Source organism: Aspergillus homomorphus, assembly GCF_003184865.1.
Source record: "Aspergillus homomorphus CBS 101889 unplaced genomic scaffold BO97scaffold_40, whole genome shotgun sequence".
NCBI classification, from domain to species: Eukaryota; Fungi; Ascomycota; class Eurotiomycetes; order Eurotiales; family Aspergillaceae; genus Aspergillus; species Aspergillus homomorphus.
In genome coordinates this window covers 255565-281718 of record NW_020291926.1, presented here as the reverse complement: position 1 = coordinate 281718, position 26154 = coordinate 255565, and the positions used below count along the sequence as shown (strand labels likewise).

Below are 26154 nucleotides of genomic sequence, written 5' to 3'. Positions count from 1 at the left end.
CTACCGTAACCAAAACCCCCTCCCCAGCCGCAAATACAGCGCCCCCTCCTCCCGGACCGATGGCACCGTCGACCCCCGTGCCCCCTTCCCCGTCATCGCCGCCGTCGTCTTCGTCCGCTTGGCTCCAAAACTCGTATGCCTAGTTGACTCCATCTGCGCGACGTCGCCCACCCGCACTCGCTGCCCCTTCCCAGCTGAATGAGCCACCAGCTCAGCTGGCCGCGACGACGGCGGCGACATGGCTCGCACGCTCCCGTCCGTCATGTCCAATCGCAGCAGGCCAGGCAGCCGCAGCAGGGGATCGAAGTTAATCAACAGGATGGCCTGGTCGCCGTCAGCCGAGTCCGGCGCATCGACCGAGTACACCAGCGAGCGCTCGTCGGCGGCGGCGCGCACGACCGAGGAGGCGATGCGCTTGGTCGGCGAGAGGAGCTGCGTCAGCGCCGGCGGCGCGTTGTCCGGCGGCCACATGTGCACGCCCAGCGACTCGAAGCGTTCTTCGCTGTGGTCGATCGGTTGTCTGCTGGATGGGTCTTGATCGTCGTTCAGCTCCGGTGGGTACAGGAAGCCTGGTGCGACCTCGTCGCCTGCCGTGTCGATGGGGGATTTGCGCTTGCGCGAGGTCAGTCGGAGGCGGAGTTGGTCGGTGGGGATGCGGCTGGGCGTGGATGTGCTGCCGCCAGGTCCGGTGGAGTCGGTGACCAAGTCCACGAAGGTCGAGCTGGAGAGGTTGTAGGTGCGGTATTTGGTGCGGGCGAGGATGAAGTCGCGGCGCTTGGCGAGGTCGGTTCCTTGCGGGTATTCCTGGTGATAGTGGCGGCGGATGCGTTTCTGGGGCGGTTCGTAGCGGGGCTTGTTGCTCGAGTCCAGGGTGCGTGTCAGGGGCTCATCGGGGAGCATGGCGGGCGGGGGTGGTGCGTTGCGGGCTGCTGTGCGCCGCAGTAAGCCGGCGAAGCGCTCCTGCTTACTCTGTTCGATCTCGGCGGGCGACGGGAGCGCCTGCATGTAATACGTGCGGATGTTCTCGCTGCCGCTGTTGATCCATTCGCGCCGACACTCCAGGATCAACAGCTGCTTGGTGGCTTCGTCCACGCGCAGCGACAGATCCGACCAGGTGTCGTTGACGGGCCCTTCGCGGTGCTGGCGCCGCCACTTGAAGTTGATCGTGCTCTGTTTCGTGTCCTCCGTCGGCGACACGCACAGCCACACGTAGTAGGAGGTCCAGTCGATCTCTTCCGCCTCGTGACCGATCATCGTCGAGACCGCGTACAGGTGGTCGTCGTAGACGCCGAAGCACACGGTCTGCGCGATGTCGTGTCCGGAGAAGTTGTCGAGGACCAGCGGGACCCGCGTCGTGTGGCGACCCGTCTGCAGGTCGGCGCATTCGATGACCCATTGCAGGTGGCCGTCGACGCTGAGCATGCTGTGCGTGCCCCAGTAGACGTAGCGGGTGTTGAGTCGGACGAAGAGCCGGCGGGTGTCCAGCAACCGGGTTTTGAACCGCAAGCGGCCCATCTTCTGGCAGTCCAAATCGCGCCGCATGTCCACGACCACCAACCAGGTCTCGGACAGGTCCTCGAGCTCCACCGTGAAGGCCAGATTCCAGTCGTGGTACTGCATGAGCCGGATGTGAATCGTATCTTCGTCTGGATCGCAGGCCGGAATGATCCGCGCCAGCACTCTGTGGAGGTTGAGCACTTGTTCGGTGCGACTCGCCTCATGCACGTTCAGGATGCGGATCTCCTCGCCATAGATGTAGGTCAGAGCCCCGCCGCTGTAGAGAAAGGAGCTGCCGTAGGCAAGAAGAGAAGCTGAATAGGGCTGCGCTGTCGCGAAGGCCTCGCGGATGTCGAACACGCGCCCCAGCGCTCTGCGATACCCTCTGCGGGCTGCAATGGCTTCCTGGCCTTCTGTCGTATGGCGCAGTTCATTCTAGGGTGGTCAGCGATGACGTCTCAGTTCATTTAGATTCAGCAGAAATACCTCGATGGCTTTCCGTGCTATGTTCTCGTCCTGCACCAGACGGTTCAAGGCCCCGTTGACCCGGCCCAGCTGAACCAGGTCTTGCGAGCCCAGTCTGGAAGCGATCTGATAGAACACATCGTATGGGATGCAGTCCAAATTCCTGGATGGTCTATCGGTGGCGTTCATCTCGGTCTGTCAACCATGTGAGGCGAAGGGGAGGGAAAGAACAACGAAAGGAAAGCTGCAGCTCTAAACCGATACCATCAGGGATGAAAACGAATAAACGCCGACACTAGAAGAGGGACGATTGGCGCTGCTCAAGAGGACAACTGTTGAAGCAGCGATGGAGGAAAGAAGATAAAAGGCGGTCTGATGGGTGAGGTGAAGTATGAATGAAATGGCAGCCGTAGTTACGGTAAGTAGCCCGGGTTAAGGAAAGCAAGTGAAGTAAGTAAGTTGAGAAACCCTCGGATGCCCAATTCAGCCAAACCACAAACGGTAATATGTTTGGCGACTTCGGGTCAATCACGAAGTATGTCTTGGACTGGTGGCGATCTTTTGCTTGAATACACGATCGGGAAAAGTAGGAGAAGTTCAATCTAGATCCAATCCCATGTTTTCAATTGAAGGTCGAAGATCTAGCAGCAGCAAGTGGCGAGGGACCAAGAAAAATAACAATCTAATCCAGCTGAAGAATCTCCACCAAGGCCATGCATGACAGACGACCACGCAAAAAGAGACCAAGGGAAAACGCAACGCATGGGCCGAGTGAAGGGGCAGCAGATCAGCCGTCATGGGAGTGAACTTGTACTTTAGGTTTGAATTTCGATGAGGCTCTGTGGCTGGTTTTCCGTCTCATTCTCATCCTCCTCTTGGGGGAAATGAACCGGGCAGAACGAGCAAACCAGTAATAAGAGGGGGCGAAAAAATGTCGAGTGGGCATGATTGATTACTCCCCTAACTACGGAGTACTTACTAGGTGAATTGAGTCTACCTTACCTCTTCCCTTTTCAAGCCTGTCCGAGACCCGCCCCGAGGGGGGGGAAAAGACTAAAAAGTCACCGAGGGACCGAGTGTCCGAATGACTGACAGAAGTGGAAGAGGAGAGAACAAGCAGCAGTTGCAGCTGCCGGCTATCGTACGAAGGAAGAAGGGTGTGGCAGCTAATCTCCACGAACACAGACAGTACGACAGTCTCCAAACAAGAATGCGACAATAACATGATCGACCGTCCGTCCCACTCAGAACATTCGAACCTTCAAGGAGGGGGTCGGGAGGCGGTCAGATCAGTAAGCCAAATGAAAAAAAAAAAAAGAAAAGAAAAGAAAAGAAAACATGCAGTGTATCTGTTATGACAGCCAGTGTATCTTAGGTTGATTGTCAAGGGGACAAACCTGGACAAGGCTGCGTCTCTTGCGTTTCAGTCAGTCAGCAGTACGACCTCGCTTTTCCTCGCGACGATCGGCGCTAATAATAGTAGCTTGTGCCATTCGTCCTTGCCCTCGTGAGACTGGTCGCATCGTCCAGGGACTGGAGGCTCAACTAGCTAGCTAGCTAGGGGAGCTAGCTATGGAATCGTATCTTGAACAATCTGGTGAGCCTAGAAGAGAAGCAAGCCAAGCCATTAACCCGGAGCCACTATCGACGGGATTACGCCAGGGGGGGAGGGAGAAGGGCTCTGAGTCTGATCAGGATTCAACAACCGACAGGAAACTCCAAACGAGAGGTCCCGGACTGTCGGACGGTCCAGTTGAGCCTCATAGTCTCCACTCCGGCGGTGATGTCGCTCATTTGAGTGGGAATGAAATGGAAGAAAGAAGCAAGACAAAGGAAGGCAAGGAAGCGCGCACGCGGCTCAATCGGGATGAGGCTCGTGGTGGTGTTGAGTGCCTCAGGCAGAAACCGCAGGCAGTCAACAATGACGGGGATGATGATGACGATGAACGAGGCTGACTGGGAATCCGATTGAAGCAGAATGCACTACTGGGTGAGCTCCATTCAGATACACTCACCGATTCATTGCCAACCAGGCATTAAGGTTATTGTCGGGTACGTATGTACGCATGAGCCCTATCGTCCGTCATCCTGCTACTGCTGCTCATACTCCGACAGGCAGTCAGCCTGATCGGATGACGACGGAGTTGAGATCCTCCACCCTACCGCAGGGTCATCCCGCCCATTGCGCCCACGATCATCCTTGCTCCTGATCCTTCGATTAACTCCTCCAACAGAGCCCAAAGCGTTAAGCTCTCACCCAATAACGGCGACCATCGGGGATCAGATCCCTCAGCAATAGTATACCCGGGTGATAACTAGGGGCAGGCACCAACCCCGCTCGTAACGCGGCCGACAGGCATCGGAGGGCCTGAAAAAGGTACCAGACCATGCCGAAGAACGCCAGGTGGAGGAAGGGGCTGCCAAAAGTATATGAGGCCAACCGACGGCTTCTGCATCCTTCCAGGGTACAGGACGTAAGCACTTATCTTGGCCCCCTCTTTTTCGTGCTTCTCTCCTCTCCCAACACACCTTTTCCTCGAGGCTAGACTCTGCTCCCCCTCCTCCCCTCCCCCGGAAACGGATGAATGTCGTCAGGCAATCAGCCTTGCAGCTGTCCACTTCACTCTTGACGCGTAGTCCAATAGAATATCCGCCGGAAGAGTTAAGCAATCAGACTTCTCAATCCCTGCAGTGCGGGGTGGTTGCTGTGCTTCGAAGCACCACCTTCTGTGGTAGCTGGTCACGCTGCGGTCCGCCTAACCAACGTCAGGATTGGTCCTAGTAGCTGCACTCCAATTGCATTGGTCTCTTTGGAAAACTAGGTCGTCGCACGCGATCCTCTTGGGATTCCGGACCAGCAGCAGGTGCACTGGACCCTTGCGTCGGACCTTTGTTCATCCAAACGGATCGCTCTCCCACCACCTGCCACTGAACACAATGCGTTATCCTCCCACGTGCAGACAATGATCCGCATCGCCGCGGGGACACTTTATTGTGTGATGCGTAAGTCGGAGGGGGGTTTGGCTTGGGAAATGCCGCAGTCCGCGGGATTGGTGGTGGGTAGTCCGATATAGAGCTTGCGTGCCGGTATAGTCCGCGGCATATATGCCGGGATCAGTCGGGAAGCTGGTGAACAGTAACATCGAAGTCTTCATGGTTTGGATTAGCTTATATTTATGTAAGTATGAGCACATCATATCAACTGGTCCCATAGCTCAGTTGGTTAGAGCGTAACGCTAATAACGTTAAAGTCGAGGGTTCGACCCCCTCTGGGACCATCTCTTTTTGCTTTCTTCGGATCCGCTCTGGCGGATAACTTGCCTTGTTGACTTACTTACTTTTACTCTACTTAGTTTTGTTATTCTAGTTACCTGCGTTATCTCCTTCAATGGGGAGGTGCTCTTTGTCTTTTCTTTGTTTCTTTCTACCGCAAGTGGCGTACAGGAAGGAATGGGCAAGCGCACCTGGAAGGCATGAACGGAAGCGATACGCTGATAATGGTGACTACCGAGATATGAGAAGGTCAAAGAACGGCTAGATAAATGTATATGAAAGGATAGAGCATAGTACTCAATGGTGAGGAACTATGATATCCACAGCTTTTTCGTATTCAATACTATACCTGAGATCGTGTCAGCACCAACACAAGATGCGGACAAGCGACCTATGGAAAAGCAAGCTTCACATCACTCAGGTCCGAAGAGCTCAATGAAGAACGGGTTACCGCGCACATCATCCGGAACCCAGCGCTCCATTTCCGGGGTGATAGCAGGAATATCGTCGCGGAACTCGTGGCAGAGCCACTCGTTCCAGGCCCACATGCACCACATGGCGAAGTCGTTCGGCTTGGGTGTGATGCCGCGATGCCAACGGAGGATAGGGCTGACATAGACACCGGGCAGGAGGCGGGGTTCCAGCGACCAATTGAGCAAGCGGGGGATGGCGCGGCCGATATTGGCGCGGCCGAAGTCGATGATGGTGACGCGCGGGCGGTTGTTGGGGTCGTGTCTGGCCTCGCCGCTGATGATGACGTTGCGCTGGTAGAGGTCCCCGTGGCGCACGTCGACGGCGTAGAACTGCGACTCCGCCTTCACGATCTGGTACATTATGTGCCGGTGCACTTCCTCCGGGAAGTCGTTGGGTGCGAGATGGTACATGCTTGTGCCGTGGATATACTCCACGAGAATCAGGCGCACGGCGCGCGTGCCGACCCCCGGATGCACGATACTCGTCGAGTACGAGCCGTAGAGCTGCGGGATATACTCGCCCAGGTTGTCCTCGTGCAGATGTCGATACGCGGCCACCTCCCGCGCGTAGTCCGCCTCGACGTAGCTGAACGGATTCCATCGGAGAGTCGCGTGGTCGTAGTACAGCGGATCGTAGAGCTTGGCCACGACCCGCATGCCCGCCAGGTGGCCGGACGTGACTTCGACGAGAGCCACCTGCGACATCTCGTTGTCGCCGATCCGGAGCGGCAGAAAGACCTTCAGTCCGAGCTCTCGGGTGCCCATCGTGCCCTTCTTCGGGCTTCTGCGGACGCACCGGTGGACGAGTTCCTGTGTGGTGCGTCGCTCATACTCGGTTGTCGTGAAATCCACGTCCGGGCTTCTCTTGGGTTTGACCGGGAAGTGCTCAACAACTGAGAATTCATACCCTTCCACGTACGGTATTGGTGGCTTCGGGATTGTGTGGAAGCTGTTGAAGTCGAGGGGGAAGAAGAGACCGCGATTCATGGCGTCGGAGCCAGGAGCAGAACGTCTCAGGGCCCGAGAGGTACGTCAGAAGGTACGTCTATGGTCGATATTGAAGCGCCTGCCTGCAAGAAGCCGGTGTCTGTGTTAATTAGGGAGCTCTTGACCAGCTTCTTATACTTCAGCAGTCCATGCAGTTTGTCTGCTTTGTCGGTATCTTTCGCACCTGCATTGACTTGATCGTTGAAAGCGAAAAGGCCTTTGTGGGTTTCCTCCACTAAGTCACCTCGTCTCTTGTGCTTTTGAGAATGGATACCTGATAATATCTGTCGAGGAGGCTTCAAGTTTGGGCTTGGTAGTGCGCATTCTTGCGCCAAGTTTAGATCCAAGCATCAAGAATACTTGAACCTATGGTGGTGTGGACGACTTTGCCTTAGGAACCTTCATAATTTTTGGACTGGTTTGCCTGATATACTACCTAATCAATATGTTGCAGACGATTGAACGCATACACATACAATATAGGATGTAATTACACCGATATTACTCATCACGTTGCAATTAGTCAAGCAAGCTCATCAGGAAACCAAGTAAGTCAGTACAGACTGAGCTCTTTCCTCAAAAGCACCAACAGCAAGACCAGGACTTATCACAACGCCACCCCACTGCAATGAGGAACCAATGCAAGAGAGAAGCAACATGCAATACAAAGCTAGGATGATATCATGCCTCTTCCCAAAGAGTCACACTAGCATAAACCACCTTCGCAAAGCTTGATTCAGACTCCATTCAACCGAAATGACAAAGACACAAACCCGACGGACATTCCTGAGTTGCTACCAGCAGCACCTCAATATCATGAACGTCAGACTACAGCTGAAAGCCATCCCAAGCACCAATCCCAAAACCATCCTCAATCTCTCACATCAACAATCAACAATCAACACCACCTTAACCACAATCCCACCCTCAAAGCCAACCCCCCCAAACCCCCAACCCAACCAATAAAGCAACCATCAACCCAACCGACTCCTCAACCCTCCCCCTCTCCCCAACCCCACCCCCACTCGTCTTCCTCTCCTCCTCAGTTGAGCTCTTCTCCTCAGGTTCAATCTCCTTCAACCCCCTGAGCCCCCCAAGCCCAACCCCCTCCCTCGAAACCTCCTCCTTAACATAAGAAATATACCGCTTCGCATCCGTCGGCAAAGCAGTATACCACGCCGGCGTGATCCCTCTCCTGGAATCACTAGCTAGGGCGCTGCGGCGCGCAGGGATGAACAGCTCCGCCAGGGCGGTGGACGGGATCTGCGTGATGATTGAGTGTGGTGGCGGGGAGATGGTTGCGAGGGAGCGCCTGAGGTTTAGATTGAGGTTTAGGTTGAGATTCAGGTTTGGGTTGTCGTTTGTGGTGTTGGGGATTGGGTCTGTTTCTGTGGGGGGTCTGGGTTATGTGGTTAATATCTTGGGTTTTTAGATAGGGATGGAAATTGGGAGAGGAGGGAGAGGGAGGGCGTAGGGCACGTACAGCAATGGGGCTGTTGATGTTGGTCTGGGGTGCTGGAGGCTGGTGCTGCGAGGAGGAGGATTGGGCTTAGGGTTGGGAGTTTCATTCTGGACGGGGGTGTAGATTTGGTTTGTTGGTTTGGAGTGGTGGGTGGTTTTCGTTCATATCGGGGAGGGAGTGCCATTATGTTCTAGATATTCTGTGTTGAATTTTGAGTTATGGATTGTCTGAGTGGAGGAGATGTTTGAGCTTGCTTGGTCTCGGTAGGGAACCGTTGTGCATGAAAAGTTTATTTTTAAGCGTGTTGTTTATCAGCGAGGTAGGATATAGGGCGGGTTTATGGTGTGGTTCAAAGGTATGGCTGCCATGCTCGAAAATAGTAGATGGAGCATGAAGTAGACTACGGTCTGGGAGTAATGATGTAATGATCGCAATCTGATAATAGAACCTGCGGTAGTAGATTCCGATCAGGAACCACAGTTCGTGGGGTCCGTCAGGATAGATGGGGACCAAGTATTTAGTCTCTATTGGGTGTATTGTTAAGTGGAACTGGTCAGTCTTGACCTTGTTTCTAGAATTGCTGAACACAGTTATGATCGAAGCTGCGATAATCCAGTTGACTCGCTTGCCACATGTAGTCACTGTTAGGTAATATATATAAGAACTATCCTAGCCTCCAGGACACAACCTATTCCGATGTCTACAAATTAAACATGTTTCTTGGAATCTGTAGGAGACCCCTGTATAGAGTAGTACAGAGCTCGCTGGGCTCAAAAAGTCGGCGAAGAGCATCTCCAACACAGGTAGGTAAGCTGCCATACCTTAATTTAATTAAACTTCGCCCCGAGCGCCGATCCACTAAACTCAGACCAGCAAATCCTCATATTATCTTTAACCTGAAACACTCCCACCAATGTCAAATCCACGACTCAAAAACGGGTTTTCCACTTCTTTACCAGTCACAATTCTCGCCTGCAAGTACTCCCTGTCGAGCCACGAACTACCTGATTCAGCCATCCTCCGAGGCTCGAAACATATTCTGCGTCAGGATGCCCTTGTTAAGTTGTGATGCAATGACTGGTCGTCTTAATTTGTACCCTAGAATCATAAGTTATCCCAATCCTGGAGCACCCTGGGCCCTCCGGAATCAAGCCATGTCAGTAGTCCCTGAGTGATCGACCTGGTCGACAGCCCTAAGATGTGGAGAATGAGCGCGGATGAATCGTCCTAGAGCCACAACCGTCTAACGCTCCTCAGCAGGAGGCCAATTCACATGGACGCAACTCAGCCTCGGAATGGGTTCCCAGACAAACCAGGTTTAGATATGAAACGGACATGTTTCGACCGATCAGTAGTATACCCGCAATAAGGTTTCCGATACTACTCCTCAAACCAAGAGACCACCATCCCGCCACCAAAAAAGACAGAGCACACCAAGATTTACAATCTATAAAACCATTCCACCTACAACAGCCACCTCCCTCCTATCCTCCTCCCTCCCTCCATAGACTGAGTCCTCAAACAACCCACCACAATGCCCAAAAAGACCACACGCAGCAAACCCAGAATCCCCTCCGACCGCACATCCATGCCTCTAAAAACCTACCTCCTAGCCCTCCTCTTCACCCCTTTGGCGCTCGCAGCAACCACCACGACGACAACCAACCCACCCAGCAATTCCGTGGCCCCGCGCGCGCCGGAATCCAGCGGCTTACTGTCTGAACTACCGACGATCTTTCAGGGCGCCACCGAGCTCCTCAGCCAGGACACGGTCGACAAGCTGCAGACGATTGTCAGCGGCGGCGCGGTGCTGCTCGGGGGTGACACGCCGCAGAACCTGCAGAAGTTGCTGTCGAGCGCGAATATCGATAAGTTGCAGCGGCTTATTGATAATGCGGACAGGCTGTTGACGCCTGGGTTTGTGAATGAGACGACGCAGTTGATTGACATGGCGAATCCGGTGAGTCTTGCGTGTTTGGTGTGAGATGGATGGATGAGGCTAATTGTGGTGTAATCTCTAGTTGATTTCTGATGTGGGGAAGATTATGAATGCTTTGATTGGGAGCTCGTGATGGTTTTGGTTGGGATGGGAATGGGAATAGGAATTGGGATAGGAATAGGTAGCTGGACTATCTTAGGAATAAACCGGGGTGTTGGTATCAAGCAGATGTGTTGCACAGTAGAGCGGGAGACATATTAGACGAGATTAGGTATATGTTCTTGTCCATATTCGCATCATAAACGTGTTTCACACTGGAGCTACTCCACGGGAAGAATCAATATACCCAAACAGACTACCAATGAACAAGCAAGAATTAACCACACTCCAAACACCAAATCCAATTATTACACCATACTCCTAACCACGAAACCATCCCGACTTATCCCACCCCCATTAAGCATCCACCCCCCACCCCCCCGAATTCCTCCCCAAAACCCTCCGCAAAGGATACCCGCGCACCCACCCCGGCATAGCAGGATAAACCGCACCGCCCACACACCGCACAACCCCGCGATACAACGCCCTCGTCCTTCCTGTCGACTTCAACCCGTACACCTCCCGCACACCAGGCGGGAGCATCTCAACCGTCACGGCCCGTATCACAACCCTCATCACCCTTCCCCCCTGCAACAGCGCCGACTGCCCCTGCTGCTGGTGCGGCGGGTACAACACCTCCCGCGCGACACGATGCGCCTCCCCCGTCACCGCCAGCCGCTCAACCTGCTTATCCCAGTACCTCCAGAATTCCAGCCGAGAAGCGGGCCACTGGTCTTTCGCTGAATGGTTGAGGACGTGTAGCACCGTACCGAACTCCGTGTAGGCGCTGTCTGCGCTGCTAGGGCTGAGGGACCCGTAGATGCGTTGGTAGAGGTCTGTTGCTGTTGTGTAGATGGTTGCGGGGAGCCAGAGTTTGGGGTTGGGGTTTGTTTGTTTGGCTGGTGGTGATGTGGACGCGGGGTGGGGGGGGTGTAGGTTGGTGAGGAGAGTTTGTTTTGCGTGGGGGCTGCCGCATATGAGGATTGAGATATGCGTGAGAGTTGTTTCGAGGGTTGTTGTTAGGTTGTGTGTTAGGGTTGTAGTGCTGTCGCTGCTGGAGGTCTCGGGGAAGGTGGATTTGATGCCTGGGTAGGCCGCTTGTAGGAGGAGGGCGGCGCCCGAGCCTGCGAGGAGGATCCCTTCGCTGAGGATCTGGGGTAGGATATCCAGCTTGGAGAGGCTGTAAATGTGGGTCGTTATGTTGGTTATGTTTGTGATGGTTGTTGTCGTTGTCGTGCTGCTGCTGCTGCTGGCGGCGGAAGGGACAGCGGAGATGTGCTCGGTGATAGTCTTCTCGCTCATGATGGTTGTCGCTGTGCTGGGTCTGTGAGGGGGAGGGGGACTAGGTGGGAGGGATGTGTGCTCGGGAAAGACGCGATACATGCTTGATATGGATTGAGGGTTATGCGCTATGACTTGCACTCAGTGCGATGTTGATTGAGTATAGCGTGCAGGAGTAGCGCGGTGGGTGAAACCGGTGGTTCGCTGGACGTTTGTCAATTTGAGAAAGAAAATGCTTGTCTGATGATGTGTTGTCTATGATGAACTCCCCAAAGCTGCCACCTAGTCGATCTCGTTTCGTCGCAAAAGTGAGCGTTGCCCTAATCCGTTCTCCCAAATGTAGGGCTGATCGCCCTCCTTCGACCCGCAATTGAACCAAACTCCGCCGCCATCGCTGGTCCCACAATATCTCCGGCTGATCGACAGGGTCAGGGTTCGTGTAATGATGGTAGGCGTTCCTTGACTTTATTGCAGCAATGGACGCCCTGTGCAACGTTCACGGTTGCCTCTCCACGGCCTTGGTACTTAGTGTACATACCGCGCCGCGGAGCAAGGACCAGAATAGAGGCTTCTCCTTCGCCTACAGTCACACCACAGCCCTGGCCATGGCCGACAATCCATCGAATTCCAAATCCAAAGATGCCAAGTATGCCCTGGGCACGCAGCGCGGGCCTCTGCCATTGGAGGGCGACGATGTTGGGCTCATTGAGAAGAGCAAGAGCACCTCGCTCGAGGCCGGCATGGGGACGCGCGCTCAACGGTTCCGCCGCCACTGGGGCAGGTTCTGGTGCTGCTATGCTCTTGGAGGCGTCATCTTCCTAGCCATCTTTCTTCCGATCTTGTATATACGATCCCATCCCGTCATCATCAGAACGCAACGACTAACAAGCAAAAGTTTCCTGGTCATTCTCCCAGCAATCGCGCAGCGAGTGGTCGACGGCTCGACCCTTGTGCTCGTCCACGCAGACGTGCTGCAGCCACGACCAGATTCAATTATGCTGCGGATCGACTCGGCACTCGACCTCCCTCTCAAGATCCCCGTGCGCATCGAACCCATCACTATGAGTCTGTTCAACCGCGAACGGCCGGCAAACAACACCTGGGCGCACGCCTACCTCCCGGGCGCCAGGATCTACGGCAACACCACCCTGGCGACAAACAGCACCTTCACCCCGCTGAATGTGACGGAATGGACCGAGTACGTGCGCAGCGTTGTCTTCGAGCCCCATGCCCCGTTGTCGGTCAAAGGCTCAACCACCGCGTATATCGGCAAGTTGAAGGCCCGTGTCACCATGGACAAGGACATCCACCAGACCAGTATGCCTACCTCCCCTGGAGCATCCAACTCTCCCCAAAAGCTAATGCCAAAGCAAAGCCCTCAACTCCTTCGAAGGCTTCTCTATTACAGACCCTAAGCTCCTTCTCCCCGCTCTCAACGACGGAACCAACCTCCTCGCCAACGCCACCCTTCCTAATCCCTCCGCTATGACTCTAGAAATCGTACGTCCCAGCCCCCCTCCCCCCAATACTATACCCAAAGTACGATATCCGGGGGAGAACCCCCGGACCCCCCTTCCTTTCAGCCTCCTGGGCACCCCAATCCTATCCCAGAAAAAGATATCCAGGAAACCCCTTCCTTCAACTTCCTGGGCACAGACACCTCAATCCTCAGAATAAGGTACCACCAACCTCAACCTATATACCATACTGACTGAAGTAAAAACAGGGAACAACAACTTTAAACCTCTATAGCAACACCACCCTCCTGGGCAACGTCACCCTCTCAAACCTAACCCTCAAGCCAGGGAACCACTCGACCCCGGTGCGCGGGCACTTCGACCTGCGCAAGCTGCTGGCAAACCTGGGCACCGTGCTGCGCGACCAGCGCGAGGCCATAAAGAGCGGGTACTTGGATCTCACGACCGTCGGCACGGACGTCGTATACGACGGCGTGCGCGTGCCCTACTACACGGACGTGATGCGGAACCTGACGATGACAGCCCAGGTGCCGCTCGGGAAGCTCGTCGAGAATACCCTGCGTGGGGTGCTGGTGCGCAATGGCACGACTGTTCTGGGAGGGTTGGGGTTGGTTGCTGTGCCTGAGTATGTAAGGTAGATGATAGTTTTTGGGATGTTGAACTGGGTTTTTGTGTTGTGTTTATACATGGTCTGTTGTGTTGTTGGGTTGTGGTTGTTAAGATATGTTATCAGACATGAGTTTGTCTATCTATAGAGCAAAATATACAAGGGGACCTCCCCTGGATAAGACTAACACAACACGCAAGCCCTCGTACAAACGACAATTCCAAAGCCCAAAGGTGAAATTTCGAATTCCAGAGACTCTCAAGACTACTCCGTAAACATCCCTACCAACCCCATAAATCCAAGCTATACCCAACCCATCACCACTGCTTTTCATTGCAGGAATGTTAACGCAAGATAAGAGTCAGTCTTCCATCAAGGCAAGATGGCCGAGTTGGTCTAAGGCGTCAGGTTAAGGTTACCTTAACACCCAGCTTCACAAGCTTCCTGATCAACGTAAGTTGGCGTGGGTTCGAATCCCACTCTTGTCATAACTTTTTGCTGTTTTCGGCTGGCGCTGCTAGCCATAGATAACCGGAGGCTTCGGGAAGTTATCTATCTATCACCTAGAATAACTACGGAAGGGGAGAAGGGGAGCAGTCGATTTTTGCTGTAGCTGATAGGGTATGGTCCCCTTCAGTTAGCATGGGGATGTACTGCAGGAAAGAACAGCAAGTCTGATACATACGGGCCAGGTAAATAGGTAGTATGTTTTTCCATACAGGTTAATCTCTAAGATAGGGAAGGAAAGGGTCAGCTGAGTACGCTCTACACCGCGGAGATATATCAGCACCCATTTATCGATTTCTGACTCAACTCTCCGATTGACGAACATTCCATCTTCGTCCATCCCACATAGAATGGATACGAGGTAGAGGTAGGCTGATATCGCATGTTCCGATTACATGTACCCAGTGGCCTGGGACGGTGGACTAGTCCGCTTTCTTGTCTCTGGGTTCGGATCGAGGTGGCCAGGAAGTTGAAAGAAAGGGGGGTCCGGGGGTTCTCCCCCGGATGCACCCGCTGACTACATGGTCTTACGATATCCCGTTAATACGAGTTTCACCTAGTGAAGACGACGAGGAAGTTGGCCCAATCGCCAGAGGAAGAGTAGCAGAAGTCGATCGATCGGATCGTGAGATTCAAGTATATACAGCGAACGGGTCATTATCATGCACACAAAAATGCTCTATAGCAAAGATAAGCCATGATAAAATAGGGACGGCAAAAAGCTTTAAAAAACGACCGACACGGCATCGAAGTGATGCACAGTGGTGGTGGCTCCCACAACTCCAGATAGTAGTCCAAAGGCAAGCAAGCAAGGAAAAGAAAGCATTGGCAATGCAATGGTGAGCAAAAGTATTATAGAATGATGCTAGTTGAGTTGGACGTAGTTTGCTTGGGACAGAATTAGTGGCTGCTGCGAGGCGGATTTAAGATTTATCGGGTGACGGAGTCTTACCTGGGAACTGGCCCTCTCTTCCGCTGACACGTCCGGTCCACCATTCGTTCTGGTTTTCGGTACGGTGGATGATCTCGATGACCTCGCCTGCAGAAAAGCTGAGGTCCCCGTGCGCTTGCGCCTCGTAATCGTATAGCGCAGTGACGGTCTCGACGGGTGCGTTGAACCGCGCCGGCTTGGGTTTGGGTGGCGGCGGGGCGGGCTTGCTCTTGGCCGCGGCCATGTAGCTGCTGGAGTCGGCAGAATACGGGGGCGGGGGGTTCTCGACGACATCGGGGTCCTTATTGCGCGACGGATAGCCGCCCTTGTTCTCTTGAGCCAGCTTGTCCTTGGGCCCGAATTTCGATCCTGGCCGGCGTCCTCCCGTGGCCTTGAAGTGCACGATCGTGAGGGCCTCCGCTTGCTCCTTGACGTCGCCGCGCTTCGCCTCGAACGCCTCCTCGATGTCCAGATTCAGGTTGAAGTAGCCGATGTTGATGCCCTGCATCCGTTCGTGGAGGGTATAGAAGACGTTCAGTTGCATATAGTAGAAGGACTGGAAGAGCGGCCGGATGAACTCGGCCTCGAGTGCGAAAAGCTTGGGCAGCTCATCCTTGAGCAAGTCGTTGTAGTAGTTGTATTCCTGCGTGGCCTGCTCCACGTCGTTCTCGGCCTTGTACAGCGCCTTCTCGTCCTTGAGCGACTTGTCCTTCTTGTCCTGCAGCTTCTTGAGCGAGTTGTTATGCCGATCGTAGTCAAGCTTCTTGTGGTCCCGCTTCACAGCCACCTTGCGAATGACCTTGATCACCTCCAGCAATTGCTCTGCCGGGCTGATGACGCGGGTCTCGATCATTTCCAGCTCGGGGACGAGGGATTCCTGGAGATCCCGCACGATGGCCTCGTATTCCTCGCACGCCCTGATTCCCTCCGGGTTGCCTTCGATCGTGTACGAACTGGGGTCTGACGCACGGCCGGAAATGGGCTTGTATAACTCGGTCATCGCTTTCGAGAAGCCGATTTGATGGTTCAACATGCCTGCCAAGTCGGTCAGCAAGCGGAGAGGTGGAGGGGTGCGGGAGCGAGGGAGCAAATTGAGCATCCGGCGGTCATACCATTGATGGCGTCAAAATATTTTTTCGACTCATCGTGGAGCTTCTTGGTTTCCTTCTCGAGCTCCTGGAATCTGCGCTCCGCATCCAAGTAGACAGGGTCCTTGGTGTGCTCGCCAATGTTGAACTTGGCCTTGAATTGTTGTGGTGCGCGGACAATGCTCTTCTGAAAGCCTTTCAAACTCATCTCTGATTCGCCGCAGGGAGCGCAAACCCCGCGGAAGGAGCCGGTTTGGAGAGATTTGGAGGGAGAGGGTCGTTTAGTACCGGACTGAGGTGGTAAACCAGGGGAATGACACGGTCGGAGAGTCGTCAGGAGTACAGAGTAGAGAGAGTGGGTGGAAGGGGGGAAAAGGTGGAGTGGGGGGGAAAGAGTTCCTTTTGTTCAGCACCGTCACTAGTAGAGAACCAAGTAGGTAATTGGGTGGTGCCTCTGCTCAGAAGAGCCGGTGACGGTTAGACTGCAGTTCGTCGGGCTGGGCACCGTGGCTGAGTCCCTATGACATAACTGTGGCTGAAGCCTGCGTCTTTCGAAGCATGAGGAATGTGACGAGGTCTAAGGGATAGATAAGTGCAAGCAGGAGCAGCAAAGTCCTGCAGGCTTATATCAACCTTCCACGCGCGAAGACTCGTCTCACTTTCAAGGCGACAGCAATAACTCGGTCAGTCGCAAGCCGGGGGATGAGTAAGTCGATCTCAGCTGTGGCGACGAGATCGAAGCGTAGGGCCGAACGCAAATCCGGGTCTCGGACACTACTTCAGCCCATGGATGTCATTAGGCACCAGAGTATTGAGTTGCATAACTCTTTAGCTCTTATGCTTCCATTCCCTCAGCTTCTGCCCGTTTCTCCGATGTGGCTGCTGCATTGCCTGGGGAAGGCCTGATGAATCCGGGGTGAACGACGCATGATCGAGTTGCTGTCATTCCCGCGAATCCCTCCCACGAAAAGAATGTCTCGTGCTCTGCCTCAGGCCCATACAACCTAATATCCCGCAGACTGCGCAATGTGCATAAAGCACTGGGATGGCGGCTCTTGTTGCCCCGTAGCGAACAATCGGACAATCCCCGATCAGCCTCCGCGATGTAATATGCACTCGAACCCCTCTCTACTCCACCAGCCCTGCGTAGAGTACTGTCCCTGACTCCCTGTAGCCCGTCATCTTTTCTCCGAACTCGCAATCCTCCGTCCCCATGGCTGCCGGCTGGCCCATCGAAGCAGAACACCGAGACCGCCGCCCAAACGGGAAATGTCCGGAGTATCTGACAAATCCGATCGGGGCTAGCGGGCTCGGCAATGATATAACCGGATCCAAACTTTTTCTCCCTCAGCGAACTCATCCCCTCCTCTGCTGCTGTCATTCTGTCTCTATTTCATCTCACTGTCCATCGAACACTTTCATGGTACAGTCGCAGAGTTAGCCTCAATATGTCCAGTATGACCCCGAATGCCTTGAGACAGGCATCGCGCGCCTACGCGCGTCGCTTTCAGCATGCCTCCCTGAACTCCTTCCTGCCCCGACGGGCGCTCGCCACCGGTGGCATTGCTACCAGAAGGTCCTATGTCACCGAGACCAAGGCTGGCAACGCCCAGGTCACGATTGATACCGCCATCAAGCAGGAGCAGAAGGCCTTCGTCAACCAGACCGGCGTTCAGCCCGGAAAGGTAGAGCTCCCTAGCTCGGGCGTCTCCGGAGATGTCTCGATGAGCCCGACTGCGGGCATCCTCAAGCAAGCCACGATTATGGATCAAGGAACGCGACCCGTCTATCTCGATATGCAGGCGACCACGCCGACCGATCCCCGTGTTCTCGACGCGATGCTCCCCTACTTGACCGGCATCTACGGCAACCCCCACTCCAGAACGCACGCCTACGGGTGGGAATCGGAGAAAGCTGTCGAGCAAGCGCGTGAGCACGTCGCCAAGCTCATCGGAGCCGACTCCAAGGAAATCATCTTCACCAGCGGTGCCACGGAGAGTAACAACATGAGCATCAAGGGTGTCGCTCGATTCTTTGGTCGCTCCGGCAAGAAGAAGCACATCATCACCACCCAGACCGAACACAAGTGTGTCCTGGATAGCTGTCGCCACCTCCAGGATGAGGGATTCGATGTCACCTACTTGCCCGTGCAGAACAACGGCCTGATCCGCATGGAGGATCTCGAAGCCGCTATTCGCCCGGACACTGCCCTGGTCAGTATCATGGCCGTCAACAATGAAATCGGTGTCATCCAGCCATTGGAGGAGATCGGCAAGCTTTGCCGCTCGAAGAAGATCTTCTTCCACACCGATGCCGCCCAGGCGGTTGGCAAGATCCCCATGGACGTGAACAAGCTCAACATTGACCTGATGTCCATTTCTAGCCACAAGATCTACGGACCCAAGGGTATCGGCGCGTGCTACGTTCGCCGCCGACCCAGGGTCCGTCTCGAACCTCTTATCTCTGGTGGTGGCCAGGAGAGAGGTTTGCGCAGTGGCACCCTGGCTCCCCACTTGACCGTCGGTTTTGGTGAAGCTTGCCGCATTGCTGCACAGGATATGGAGGTACGTTCTTTCCCCGAGTCTGTTGATGGTCAAGCATTTTCTCCGGCGTGTTGGCTATGATTATACGCTTAAATTGTATCACCATCTGAGTGATCACGGGGGTAGCTACATGCGTTTGCATGTTCCCGTGGCTCTATGATGTACATAGCAGGGGTGATGAGCCGAGTGGTTTCTGATTGGTGCCGACCTACCCGTACGCGAGAAGCGACTGCTAACCAATTTGCCTCTAGTACGACTCCAAGCACATCTCCCGACTCTCGAAGCGTCTGAGCGACGCCCTTCTTGGCATGGAACACACCGCTCTCAACGGAGATGCCACCCGCCACTACCCCGGCTGTGTCAACATCTCGTTTGCCTACATTGAGGGCGAGTCCCTCCTGATGGCGTTGAAGGACATTGCCCTTTCGTCCGGTAGTGCCTGTACCTCTGCTTCGTTGGAGCCCAGCTACGTTCTGCGGGCCCTGGGTAGCAGCGACGAGAGCGCGCACAGCAGTATTCGCTTTGGTATCGGCCGTTTCACGACGGACAGCGAGATTGACTACGTGCTGAAGGCGGTGCAGGACCGGGTCACCTTCCTTCGTGAGCTGAGCCCGTTGTGGGAGATGGTGCAGGAGGGTATTGACCTGAGCTCCATTGAGTGGAGCCAGCACTAAACTAAAAATGTTTCCTTCTTTCACTTATGGTTCATTTGGGATTGTTTGCTTCTTATCCACGATATCAGCGGTGGTACGGCGTTCGGATAGCGTGTAACATTATCGGCCTGGGACGAGGGACTGGGTGAATGTGTATAAAGAATGGATCTTCATGACTGATTGATGTTGATTGTGTGAGTGTAGTTTAGTAGGGGTAGAGCTGCCACGGCTGCGTCAGTCAGTGACGGTAGAGACTCGTTAGTAATTCGCAGTAAAGTGCAGTGCTATTACATAGATAGTTGACTTGCAAGCAAGAGCTCAGAAGTATGACCTCTATTGAAGTAGTGGCAGTATGCGGCTCAGAGGAGGCACGTGGGCAGATTGCAGCGGGGAAGCACTATGTAGTGCAAGATAGGAGATTCAATGGTTAAAATTACGATTAATTTCTATATAACCAGACAGCAGCAGATTCTGATAGCTACTAACTACGAAGGCAACCGAGATCGGAAGTCGAAGTATAGTATGTAGTCTAGCATCTACCTTTGTTGCCTCCACACGGAGCAAGTCCCCTCACCGCAAACCGGAATGGGGTGGCGTGGGTAGAAGCGAACAGGACCCAAGGCTCGCTTAATTGCCCGATCTCGCACTCTCTCCCCTCTTTCCTACTCTCCGGTTCATTCTCTAGCACTCAGTCTAGTTGAAACCCGGTGGACACCCCTTTCGCTCACACCCAACGCCACCGTTGGTCTTGTATACAGGCTCCATGCTTCAACCGCTATCCCATGGGAACTATATCTCCTTCCCCATGCTCAACTTCGATATCTTGCTGGTCAGGACCCATCTTTTCAACCATTCAATGCACTTGATACCCGTTCACCATTCTCTCGCCACCCCCGTCTCAGTGCTATTAACTATTCACTCACTACCATATCTATCAGAGGCAATTCTCCCTCTCCCTCTCTATAAGTCGTAGCCGTCCTTTCTGGTCCGGCCCACTTCACTCTCGCCGTCTCGTCCATCCACGGATTAGTTGACTTTTCCCTTCCCCAATGCTCACCTGGCGCTCAAAACGAGAAGGATGGACATGATGACTACCCCTGTCTCGTGTCCGCACGGCTTGAACGGCTTGAATCCCGCTGGAAATGATCCCATCGCCGGTCTTTGTCCGGATTTTCACGCTGATTAATTTCCTCTCTTGCCCCGGTTCCTCGCTCTTTGGAAAGCAATCACAGTCTTTTGAGCAATTTAAACTTCCCGGAACATTGCCATTCTCGGTCTTGCTGAGTGGAACTGAACTGACTGACACCTCTTGTTATTCCTGGTCTCTGTCCCTCTCTTCCTACACACATCTCCGTGACCTTCCGTGACAACCAAGCGAGGCTTATATCTTAAGAAACTCCGAGCTCCAAACCTTCTTCCATGACACTTCCCTTGTTCTCTGGTCGAGTCTTTTTCTTCTTCCTACAGGTGTCGCGGGTAAAATAGACAGTGTCTTGTTTTCTTCTTTTTGCCTCACCACTTCCTTGCCCCCCCCCCCCCCCTCAAACAACGCATTCCAATCCCAGGGATTCTGGATCTCCGCAGTTGATCCCTGATCGATTCGAATCCGGCCTGGGCGCGACCAAATCGGTTGTCGCACGAGCTTCGCCCTGCGAGCACTGTCGCCGTCACTCGCGCAGCCATCTCGGAGCTGCTTCTCCTTTCGTACACCTGATTCCAGATACACGACTGCCAGCTCTACGTGACGGCCTCCTGCACCAGACGAGGTATTGCACGTGAGCAACAGCTTTGATTAAAATTACCCGCTCTGCTGGTTCCTGTAGTCTTTCTGATCTCTCTCTGGATCTTTTTCGAGGGGGTGCTCTCCTTGGCGCATCTGCATCTGCATCATCATCATCATCATCATCACCTTTGCCTCCCATCTAACAACCACCATGCTACCTCCGATTCCTGCTCTGGCAGACTATGGCATTTCGCCGGACCATGGGTTCCTCCCCTCCGAGCTCCCCATTGACGTTCTCCCCGATCCGTACTATGCTCGGTGGGAGTGGATCGCGACCAATATCCCGGCCCTGTTGATCAGCCGACGGATGCGGGAGGCGGTGGATCAAATGCCCATGCTGTCCGTTTCATACCTGCAGTGCGAGAGCGAGTGGCGGAGGGCCTACGTGGTACTGGTGTTTATGCTACATGGCTATGTCTGGGGTGGAAGCAGGCCCGCCGAGGTTGGTAACACGGTGAAACCCCCACGAATGATGACAGGCTGAGCTGACGATGGGTTGGTCCCAGAAAATCCCTCCTCAATTGACAGTGCCGCTGTTCGACGTGTGTGATCACCTGGGTTTGCCTCCCGTGGCGACGTATGCGGGCGTGTGCCTGTGGAATTACAAGCCGATCTTCCCCGACGAACCGGTGGATGACCTGAGTAACCTGGACAGCATCAACACCTTCACGGGCTCCTACGACGAGAAGTGGTTCTACTTGGTGTCGGTGGCCATCGAGGCTCGGGGGGCGCCGTCGATCCCGCTGGTTCTGCAGGCCATCGCCGCCGCGCGGGCGGGCAACAGCCTCGTCGTCACCGAGTGTCTGCAGCAGCTGGCAGAGGTGATCGACGAGGTCGGGGCCCTGCTGGAGCGCATGTATGAGCATTGCGACCCGTACGTGTTCTACCAGCGCATTCGGCCATACCTGGCTGGCAGCAAGAACATGGCGGACGCCGGCCTCCCCCATGGGCTGCTGTACGACACAGGCCGTGGCGAGCCAGAGTATCGGCAGTACGGCGGGGGCAGCAACGCGCAGAGCTCGCTGATCCAGTTCTTCGACATCGCGTTGGGCATCGAGCACCGTCCCACGGGCGAGATGCGGCCTGGTGGTACACCGCCCACGAAGGAGCAGGATGGGGTGGCCGGGGCGCCGCGCCACGGCTTCATCCAGGAGATGCGCTCCTACATGCCCGCCGCCCACCGCCGCTTCCTGGAACACGTGAGCGCGGTGGCCAACATCCGCGAGTATGTGGAAGCGCGCCGATCGGACAAGGCGCTGTGCATCGCGTACGACGCCTGTCTGTCGATGCTGCGCGTGATGCGCGACAAGCACATCCAGATCGTGTCGCGATACATCATCATCCAGTCGCGCGACGCACGGCCGGCCCGGAATTACTCGCGCGCCATCAGCCCCAAGCGGCACCACCACCAACACATGGCAGCCCCGATGAACCTGGCCACCGCCGCGCGCTCCGGCGACAAGACGGACCCCAAGAAGCTGCGCGGCACGGGGGGCACGGCGCTCATCCCGTTCCTGAAACAAGCGCGCGACGAGACGGGCGAGCCCGCCATTGACGCGTGGGCGCGCCGCCTGCTCAGCAACGGCCCGTCGGAGTCCAGCTTCGCGGCTCTGAGCAAGGTGGGCGAGAACCACGACGGCCATCTCCAGGTGGTCGGGCTGTCGGGGACGTGGGCGGCGGACGATAGCGAGGGGGGCATCTGTCACTGGTAGTTTTCTTGTCTAGTTGTATTAGCCCAGCATTCTTGCAAGCGTTACAAATCATTTTTCCGAGCGGACCCACGGGCCACAAATTGGCATCGTGTCGTTGTACATAGATCGCGAACCAAGAGCCCAGAATGAAAGCATCAAGCCTCAAACACGTCATTGTCAGGTCCATTGTTCCTGGCCCTGGACCGGGGAGGCGCAAACGAGCGGGAGCGGAGATGACGTCGATGGAGGGAGACTGACGTCATTGGCACTTTTTACCCCAGACGAAGTCATTATAAAAACACCATCACCACCACCACTTTGGTCTGTATCATCAGCACAAACAATCAGACTTCTACTACTGCTTCTACTTCCACAATCCGCAAACCACAACTACAATCACACAACCTTATACCCAAACTTCTACCAAACAAACACCACTCACAATGTCTAACACCGAGAACTCCTCCACCCTCAAGTCCTACCTCGACCAGGGCATGGGCATGGCCCAGCGCGCCGTCGGCTCCCTGACCGGTGACGCCTCCACCAAGGTACGCTCTCTCTCCCCCTCTCCCCCCCCCAACTCACCCCCATACACAACACAAAATACACACAACAAGACGTTCCGGGGGAGAACCCCCGGACCCCCCTTCCTTTCAGCCCCCTGGCCACCTCAATCCTCTACCCAGAATAATGACCCACCCGATATTAACGGATACCTTATATAGAGCCAAGGCCACCAAACCGAACAGACCGGCAAAGCCGAAAACGAAGCAAGCCACACAGCAGCCAAGCTGGGCCCGGTGACGGCCGACCCCGCGACCGGCGCGACGGCCGCCGACCACCCCAAGCGCACGGACGGCAGCTGGGACCAGACACTGGGCGCGGCCAAGGAGTCGCTGGGCAACCTGGTGGGCAACGAGTCGCTGCGGCGCGCGGGCCAGGAGCAGAACGCGGCCGGCAAGCAGCAGGAGGCCGAGGGCCAGCTGCAGGACTGGGGCCAGGGCGTCAAGGGCCGCGTCGAGGGCGGCGTCGGCAAGGTCGCTGCTGCTGCGACGGGGGATGAGAGCAAGGAGGCCGCGTGGCGCGACGTGCATGATGAGGGGAAGGCGAGGCAGCGCGGGGCCGAGGTTGATATCCAGCGGAAGGCTTAGCTTAGTGCTTCGCACTGAGTTAGATCCATGTCATGAGTTATGAATATAATATCTATTTCAATTGATTGAATACTTTTGATCCTCTTATTATATCGATTTTGTAGTTTGCATAAGATTGAGGTTTCCAGGGAGCTGGAAGGACGGGGGGTTCGGGGGTTCTCCCCCGGATACTCTCTATCTCTTGTGCAAGGATTGAGGTTTCCAGGAAGTTGAAAGAAAAGGGGGGTCCGGGGGTTTTCCCCCGGGACGCTTTTATTCTGTTATACATTTATGTATTGTAGGAAAGTGGGTGGGTGTGGGGGTTTTAGTAGCCTTTCATGCGCTGCCACTGACCGGTATTCTGCCTGAGCAAAGTGTTGACGCGGAGCCAGTCTCGGGAGACGACGGCGGAGCGGAGCGGGTCTTTGAGCATGGTGACTGGGTCTCGCCATTGCTGGAAGCCGGCCTGCTGCAGCTCAGGACGCGCGAGAAGCAGCTCTGCGAGACGCGACCACCGCTGGCGAGCCCTGGCCGGCAGCTCGTCGGAGCCGTGCCATCTGGGATTGGGGGTCAGTTTGTCGAGGACGATAGCCAGCTCGACAAACTCGGCGTTTGGCAGGCCGGCCAGGGAGCCCAACGGGAAGCCCTCCTCGATCATGTGGGCGATCATCCGCCAGGAGGGGCGTCCCCACCTGCGAAAATGACCCCGTCGCTCCAGAGCGTCTCTGACGAGACAACCGACCTTCCTGGTGCGCGCGTCGGGAAGCTCCTGAAGCAGCACGTCTACGACAGTCTGCGAAAGGAAGCGCAGCGCGTAGGCGAGGTGCATGAGGAGCTTCCCCGAGCCATCGTCGACATAGTTGGCATTCCTGATAGCCTGGCGGAGGAGTTCTAGCCCGCGGGGACGGCAGACCATGAACCGGAGGAAGTCCAGGGTATTGAATCGGGCGCCGCGGGCCAGCAGCATCTCCATGATCTTCACCGTATCCTCTTGAATTTCCTCAGGTTCGTCCCGGAGGATGGTGTGCTTGTCAAACCACAGCTGAGGATATTGCCTCTGGCAACCGTGCCACCTCCCGGCCGGCAGGTCGTCGAGGACGAGGGTATGCCAGCTGGTCTGCTGGTTGACGTCGATCCCCGGGTAGGCGAGGAACAGCTCGAGCATCTTCACGGTCCTGTTCCTGATTACCAGGAACCAGAACGGCGTGCCGTAGAGGTCGTACAGCGAGTGCGGATTAAGTCCCGCGTCCAGGACGTTCCGCACCACGCCGCACCGGCCCTCCAGGATCGCCAGCGCGAACGGCTGGTGGGTCAAGTCCGAGTGGTAAAACACCCAGTTTCGCATAAACGAAACTTCGAGCGGCTCCGGCAAGCGGATTGCCTGCAGGTGGCCGTTCTCGCTTCGCTCCATGCACCGCTCGTAGGTTGCCGCGCTGGGCATCGCCCACCCCAGGCACCGTCGCTGCAGCACCGCCCCCAGTGTGTGCACTAGGTCCGGCGCGGCCAACCGCAGGTTGCGGAGGTCGCGTCGGTGGAGTTGGGTTACGATGTACAGTAGGAAGACATCCATCGGCAGGTCCTCTAACCTTGTGCAGGTTCCCGGCCCTGGCACAGGGCTGGAGAGCTTGCCGTCAGTTGGCTTTGCGGTTGGGAGGGTCTTCAGGGTCTCCATGGGCGAGAGAGTCTCCATGATCGCAATGGTCTCCATGTTCAAGTATGCCTTCACTGTCGAGAATGTCTCTGCGGTCGATTGCGTCTCCAATAGCATCAGATAGAGGGTCCGTCATATCTCTACGGTCGAGAATGTATCCAATGCGATTGGAGAAGAGGCCATGTCGTTGGTGATTGCTGAGGTAGGGCATTTCTTGCGTCTTATTATACGTCTGCGAGCAACTCATCCCATCATCGCAGACAATGAACTTGTCCAGTGGACAAGGTGAGTACGATATGGGTATATCATTGTTATCAGACGGAGGTTCTCATGCAGCTGACAACTTCTGGTGAAAGCGTAGAGAATATGCATCCGTGAAAGAATTCTTGATGGCATATATCAGGATACTCAAGGAAACCACTGTAATTTGCCGGGCAAGAACCATTAATTCTGAAAGCATACCGAAGGAAGAGCTCTTGGAGGAGTTGCTGCTCAGAGTGTAGTCCCATGTCTTGCCTAGGCTCAACTAGAGACTTCAATATTGATAGATTAATGCCCTGAGTCGAAAGGCCCGGGTGGCGTGCTAGATTCTTAGCATGCTTGTTGATATCCTGTC

At 55.2% G+C, this 26154-nt stretch overlaps 11 protein-coding genes and 2 non-coding genes across 13 annotated transcripts; 7 read left to right on the top strand and 6 right to left on the bottom strand.

Moving 5' to 3' along the window:
• On the bottom strand, positions 1–2544 carry fbx15 (F-box domain protein; the record flags this gene model as incomplete). The annotated part of the gene is made up of 2 exons (XM_025698574.1): positions 1984–2544; positions 1–1932 (listed from the first exon to the last, which is right to left on the bottom strand). Exons 1-2 carry the CDS (start codon positions 2149–2151, stop codon positions 1–3), a joined length of 2100 nt encoding a protein of 699 aa, XP_025548380.1. The 5' UTR covers positions 2152–2544.
• A 2622-nt stretch (positions 2545–5166) lies between these two features.
• On the top strand, positions 5167–5240 carry BO97DRAFT_t225. The gene has a single exon. It is a non-coding gene; the product is annotated as a tRNA-Ile (tRNA).
• Positions 5241–5648: 408 nt separating this feature from the next.
• On the bottom strand, positions 5649–6695 carry BO97DRAFT_352472 (uncharacterized protein; the record flags this gene model as incomplete). Its single annotated transcript, XM_025692025.1, has 1 exon — positions 5649–6695. One exon carries the CDS (start codon positions 6693–6695, stop codon positions 5649–5651), a length of 1047 nt encoding a protein of 348 aa, XP_025548379.1.
• A 927-nt stretch (positions 6696–7622) lies between these two features.
• Positions 7623–8341, bottom strand: BO97DRAFT_417105 (uncharacterized protein; the record flags this gene model as incomplete). The annotated part of the gene is made up of 2 exons (XM_025696458.1): positions 7623–8077; positions 8179–8341. 2 exons carry the CDS (start codon positions 8339–8341, stop codon positions 7623–7625), a joined length of 618 nt encoding a protein of 205 aa, XP_025548378.1.
• A 1434-nt stretch (positions 8342–9775) lies between these two features.
• On the top strand, positions 9776–10223 carry BO97DRAFT_326091 (uncharacterized protein; the record flags this gene model as incomplete). The annotated part of the gene is made up of 2 exons (XM_025691311.1): positions 9776–10117; positions 10179–10223. Coding segments are annotated over 2 exons (387 nt in total), but the record flags the coding sequence as incomplete, so codon positions are not given.
• Positions 10224–10552: 329 nt separating this feature from the next.
• Positions 10553–11497, bottom strand: BO97DRAFT_427700 (oxygenase MpaB family protein; the record flags this gene model as incomplete). The annotated part of the gene is made up of 1 exon (XM_025697221.1): positions 10553–11497. One exon carries the CDS (start codon positions 11495–11497, stop codon positions 10553–10555), a length of 945 nt encoding a protein of 314 aa, XP_025548376.1.
• Positions 11498–12081: 584 nt separating this feature from the next.
• BO97DRAFT_437102 (DUF3712 domain-containing protein) lies at positions 12082–13592 on the top strand (the record flags this gene model as incomplete). Its single annotated transcript, XM_025697828.1, has 4 exons — positions 12082–12317; positions 12372–12793; positions 12852–12976; positions 13203–13592. 4 exons carry the CDS (start codon positions 12082–12084, stop codon positions 13590–13592), a joined length of 1173 nt encoding a protein of 390 aa, XP_025548375.1.
• Positions 13593–13937: 345 nt separating this feature from the next.
• BO97DRAFT_t226 lies at positions 13938–14049 on the top strand. Its single transcript has one exon. It is a non-coding gene; the product is annotated as a tRNA-Leu (tRNA).
• Positions 14050–14668: 619 nt separating this feature from the next.
• Positions 14669–16720, bottom strand: BO97DRAFT_407922 (amphiphysin). Its single transcript, XM_025695738.1, has 3 exons — positions 16112–16720; positions 15021–16034; positions 14669–14956 (listed from the first exon to the last, which is right to left on the bottom strand). The coding sequence occupies exons 1-3, from the start codon at positions 16293–16295 to the stop codon at positions 14934–14936; spliced, it is 1221 nt and encodes a 406-aa protein (XP_025548374.1). The 5' UTR covers positions 16296–16720; the 3' UTR covers positions 14669–14933.
• Positions 16721–17261: 541 nt separating this feature from the next.
• On the top strand, positions 17262–19458 carry BO97DRAFT_407921 (IscS subfamily cysteine desulfurase). The gene is made up of 2 exons (XM_025695737.1): positions 17262–18651; positions 18882–19458. The coding sequence occupies exons 1-2, from the start codon at positions 17536–17538 to the stop codon at positions 19302–19304; spliced, it is 1539 nt and encodes a 512-aa protein (XP_025548373.1). The 5' UTR covers positions 17262–17535; the 3' UTR covers positions 19305–19458.
• Positions 19459–20842: 1384 nt separating this feature from the next.
• BO97DRAFT_396930 (indoleamine 2,3-dioxygenase) lies at positions 20843–22899 on the top strand. The gene is made up of 2 exons (XM_025694108.1): positions 20843–21508; positions 21573–22899. The coding sequence occupies exons 1-2, from the start codon at positions 21218–21220 to the stop codon at positions 22776–22778; spliced, it is 1497 nt and encodes a 498-aa protein (XP_025548372.1). The 5' UTR covers positions 20843–21217; the 3' UTR covers positions 22779–22899.
• Positions 22900–23135: 236 nt separating this feature from the next.
• BO97DRAFT_445691 (putative mismatched base pair and cruciform DNA recognition protein) lies at positions 23136–23908 on the top strand (the record flags this gene model as incomplete). The annotated part of the gene is made up of 2 exons (XM_025698573.1): positions 23136–23305; positions 23483–23908. The coding sequence occupies exons 1-2, from the start codon at positions 23201–23203 to the stop codon at positions 23906–23908; spliced, it is 531 nt and encodes a 176-aa protein (XP_025548371.1). The 5' UTR covers positions 23136–23200.
• Positions 23909–24059: 151 nt separating this feature from the next.
• BO97DRAFT_407919 (uncharacterized protein) lies at positions 24060–25858 on the bottom strand. Its single transcript, XM_025695736.1, has one exon. The coding sequence runs from the start codon at positions 25593–25595 to the stop codon at positions 24213–24215; it is 1383 nt and encodes a 460-aa protein (XP_025548370.1). The 5' UTR covers positions 25596–25858; the 3' UTR covers positions 24060–24212.
• Positions 25859–26154: the final 296 nt, after the last annotated feature.

Bases quoted from the DNA above. Each gene is read 5' to 3' on its own strand.
- BO97DRAFT_407922 (XM_025695738.1), bottom strand. From the start codon at position 16,295: ATGAGTTTGAAAGGCTTTCAGAAGAGCATTGTCCGCGCACCACAACAA. The intron at 16,035-16,111 runs GTATGACCGCCG...CCGACTTGGCAG, and splicing joins ATATTTTGACGCCATCAATG to GCATGTTGAACCATCAAATC. The intron at 14,957-15,020 runs GTAAGACTCCGT...TTCTGTCCCAAG, and splicing joins AAGAGAGGGCCAGTTCCCAG to CAAACTACGTCCAACTCAAC.
- BO97DRAFT_407921 (XM_025695737.1), top strand. From the start codon at position 17,536: ATGTCCAGTATGACCCCGAATGCCTTGAGACAGGCATCGCGCGCCTAC. The intron at 18,652-18,881 runs GTACGTTCTTTC...ATTTGCCTCTAG, and splicing joins TTGCTGCACAGGATATGGAG to TACGACTCCAAGCACATCTC.
- BO97DRAFT_396930 (XM_025694108.1), top strand. From the start codon at position 21,218: ATGCTACCTCCGATTCCTGCTCTGGCAGACTATGGCATTTCGCCGGAC. The intron at 21,509-21,572 runs GTTGGTAACACG...GGTTGGTCCCAG, and splicing joins GTGGAAGCAGGCCCGCCGAG to AAAATCCCTCCTCAATTGAC.
- BO97DRAFT_407919 (XM_025695736.1), bottom strand. From the start codon at position 25,595: ATGGAGACCATTGCGATCATGGAGACTCTCTCGCCCATGGAGACCCTG.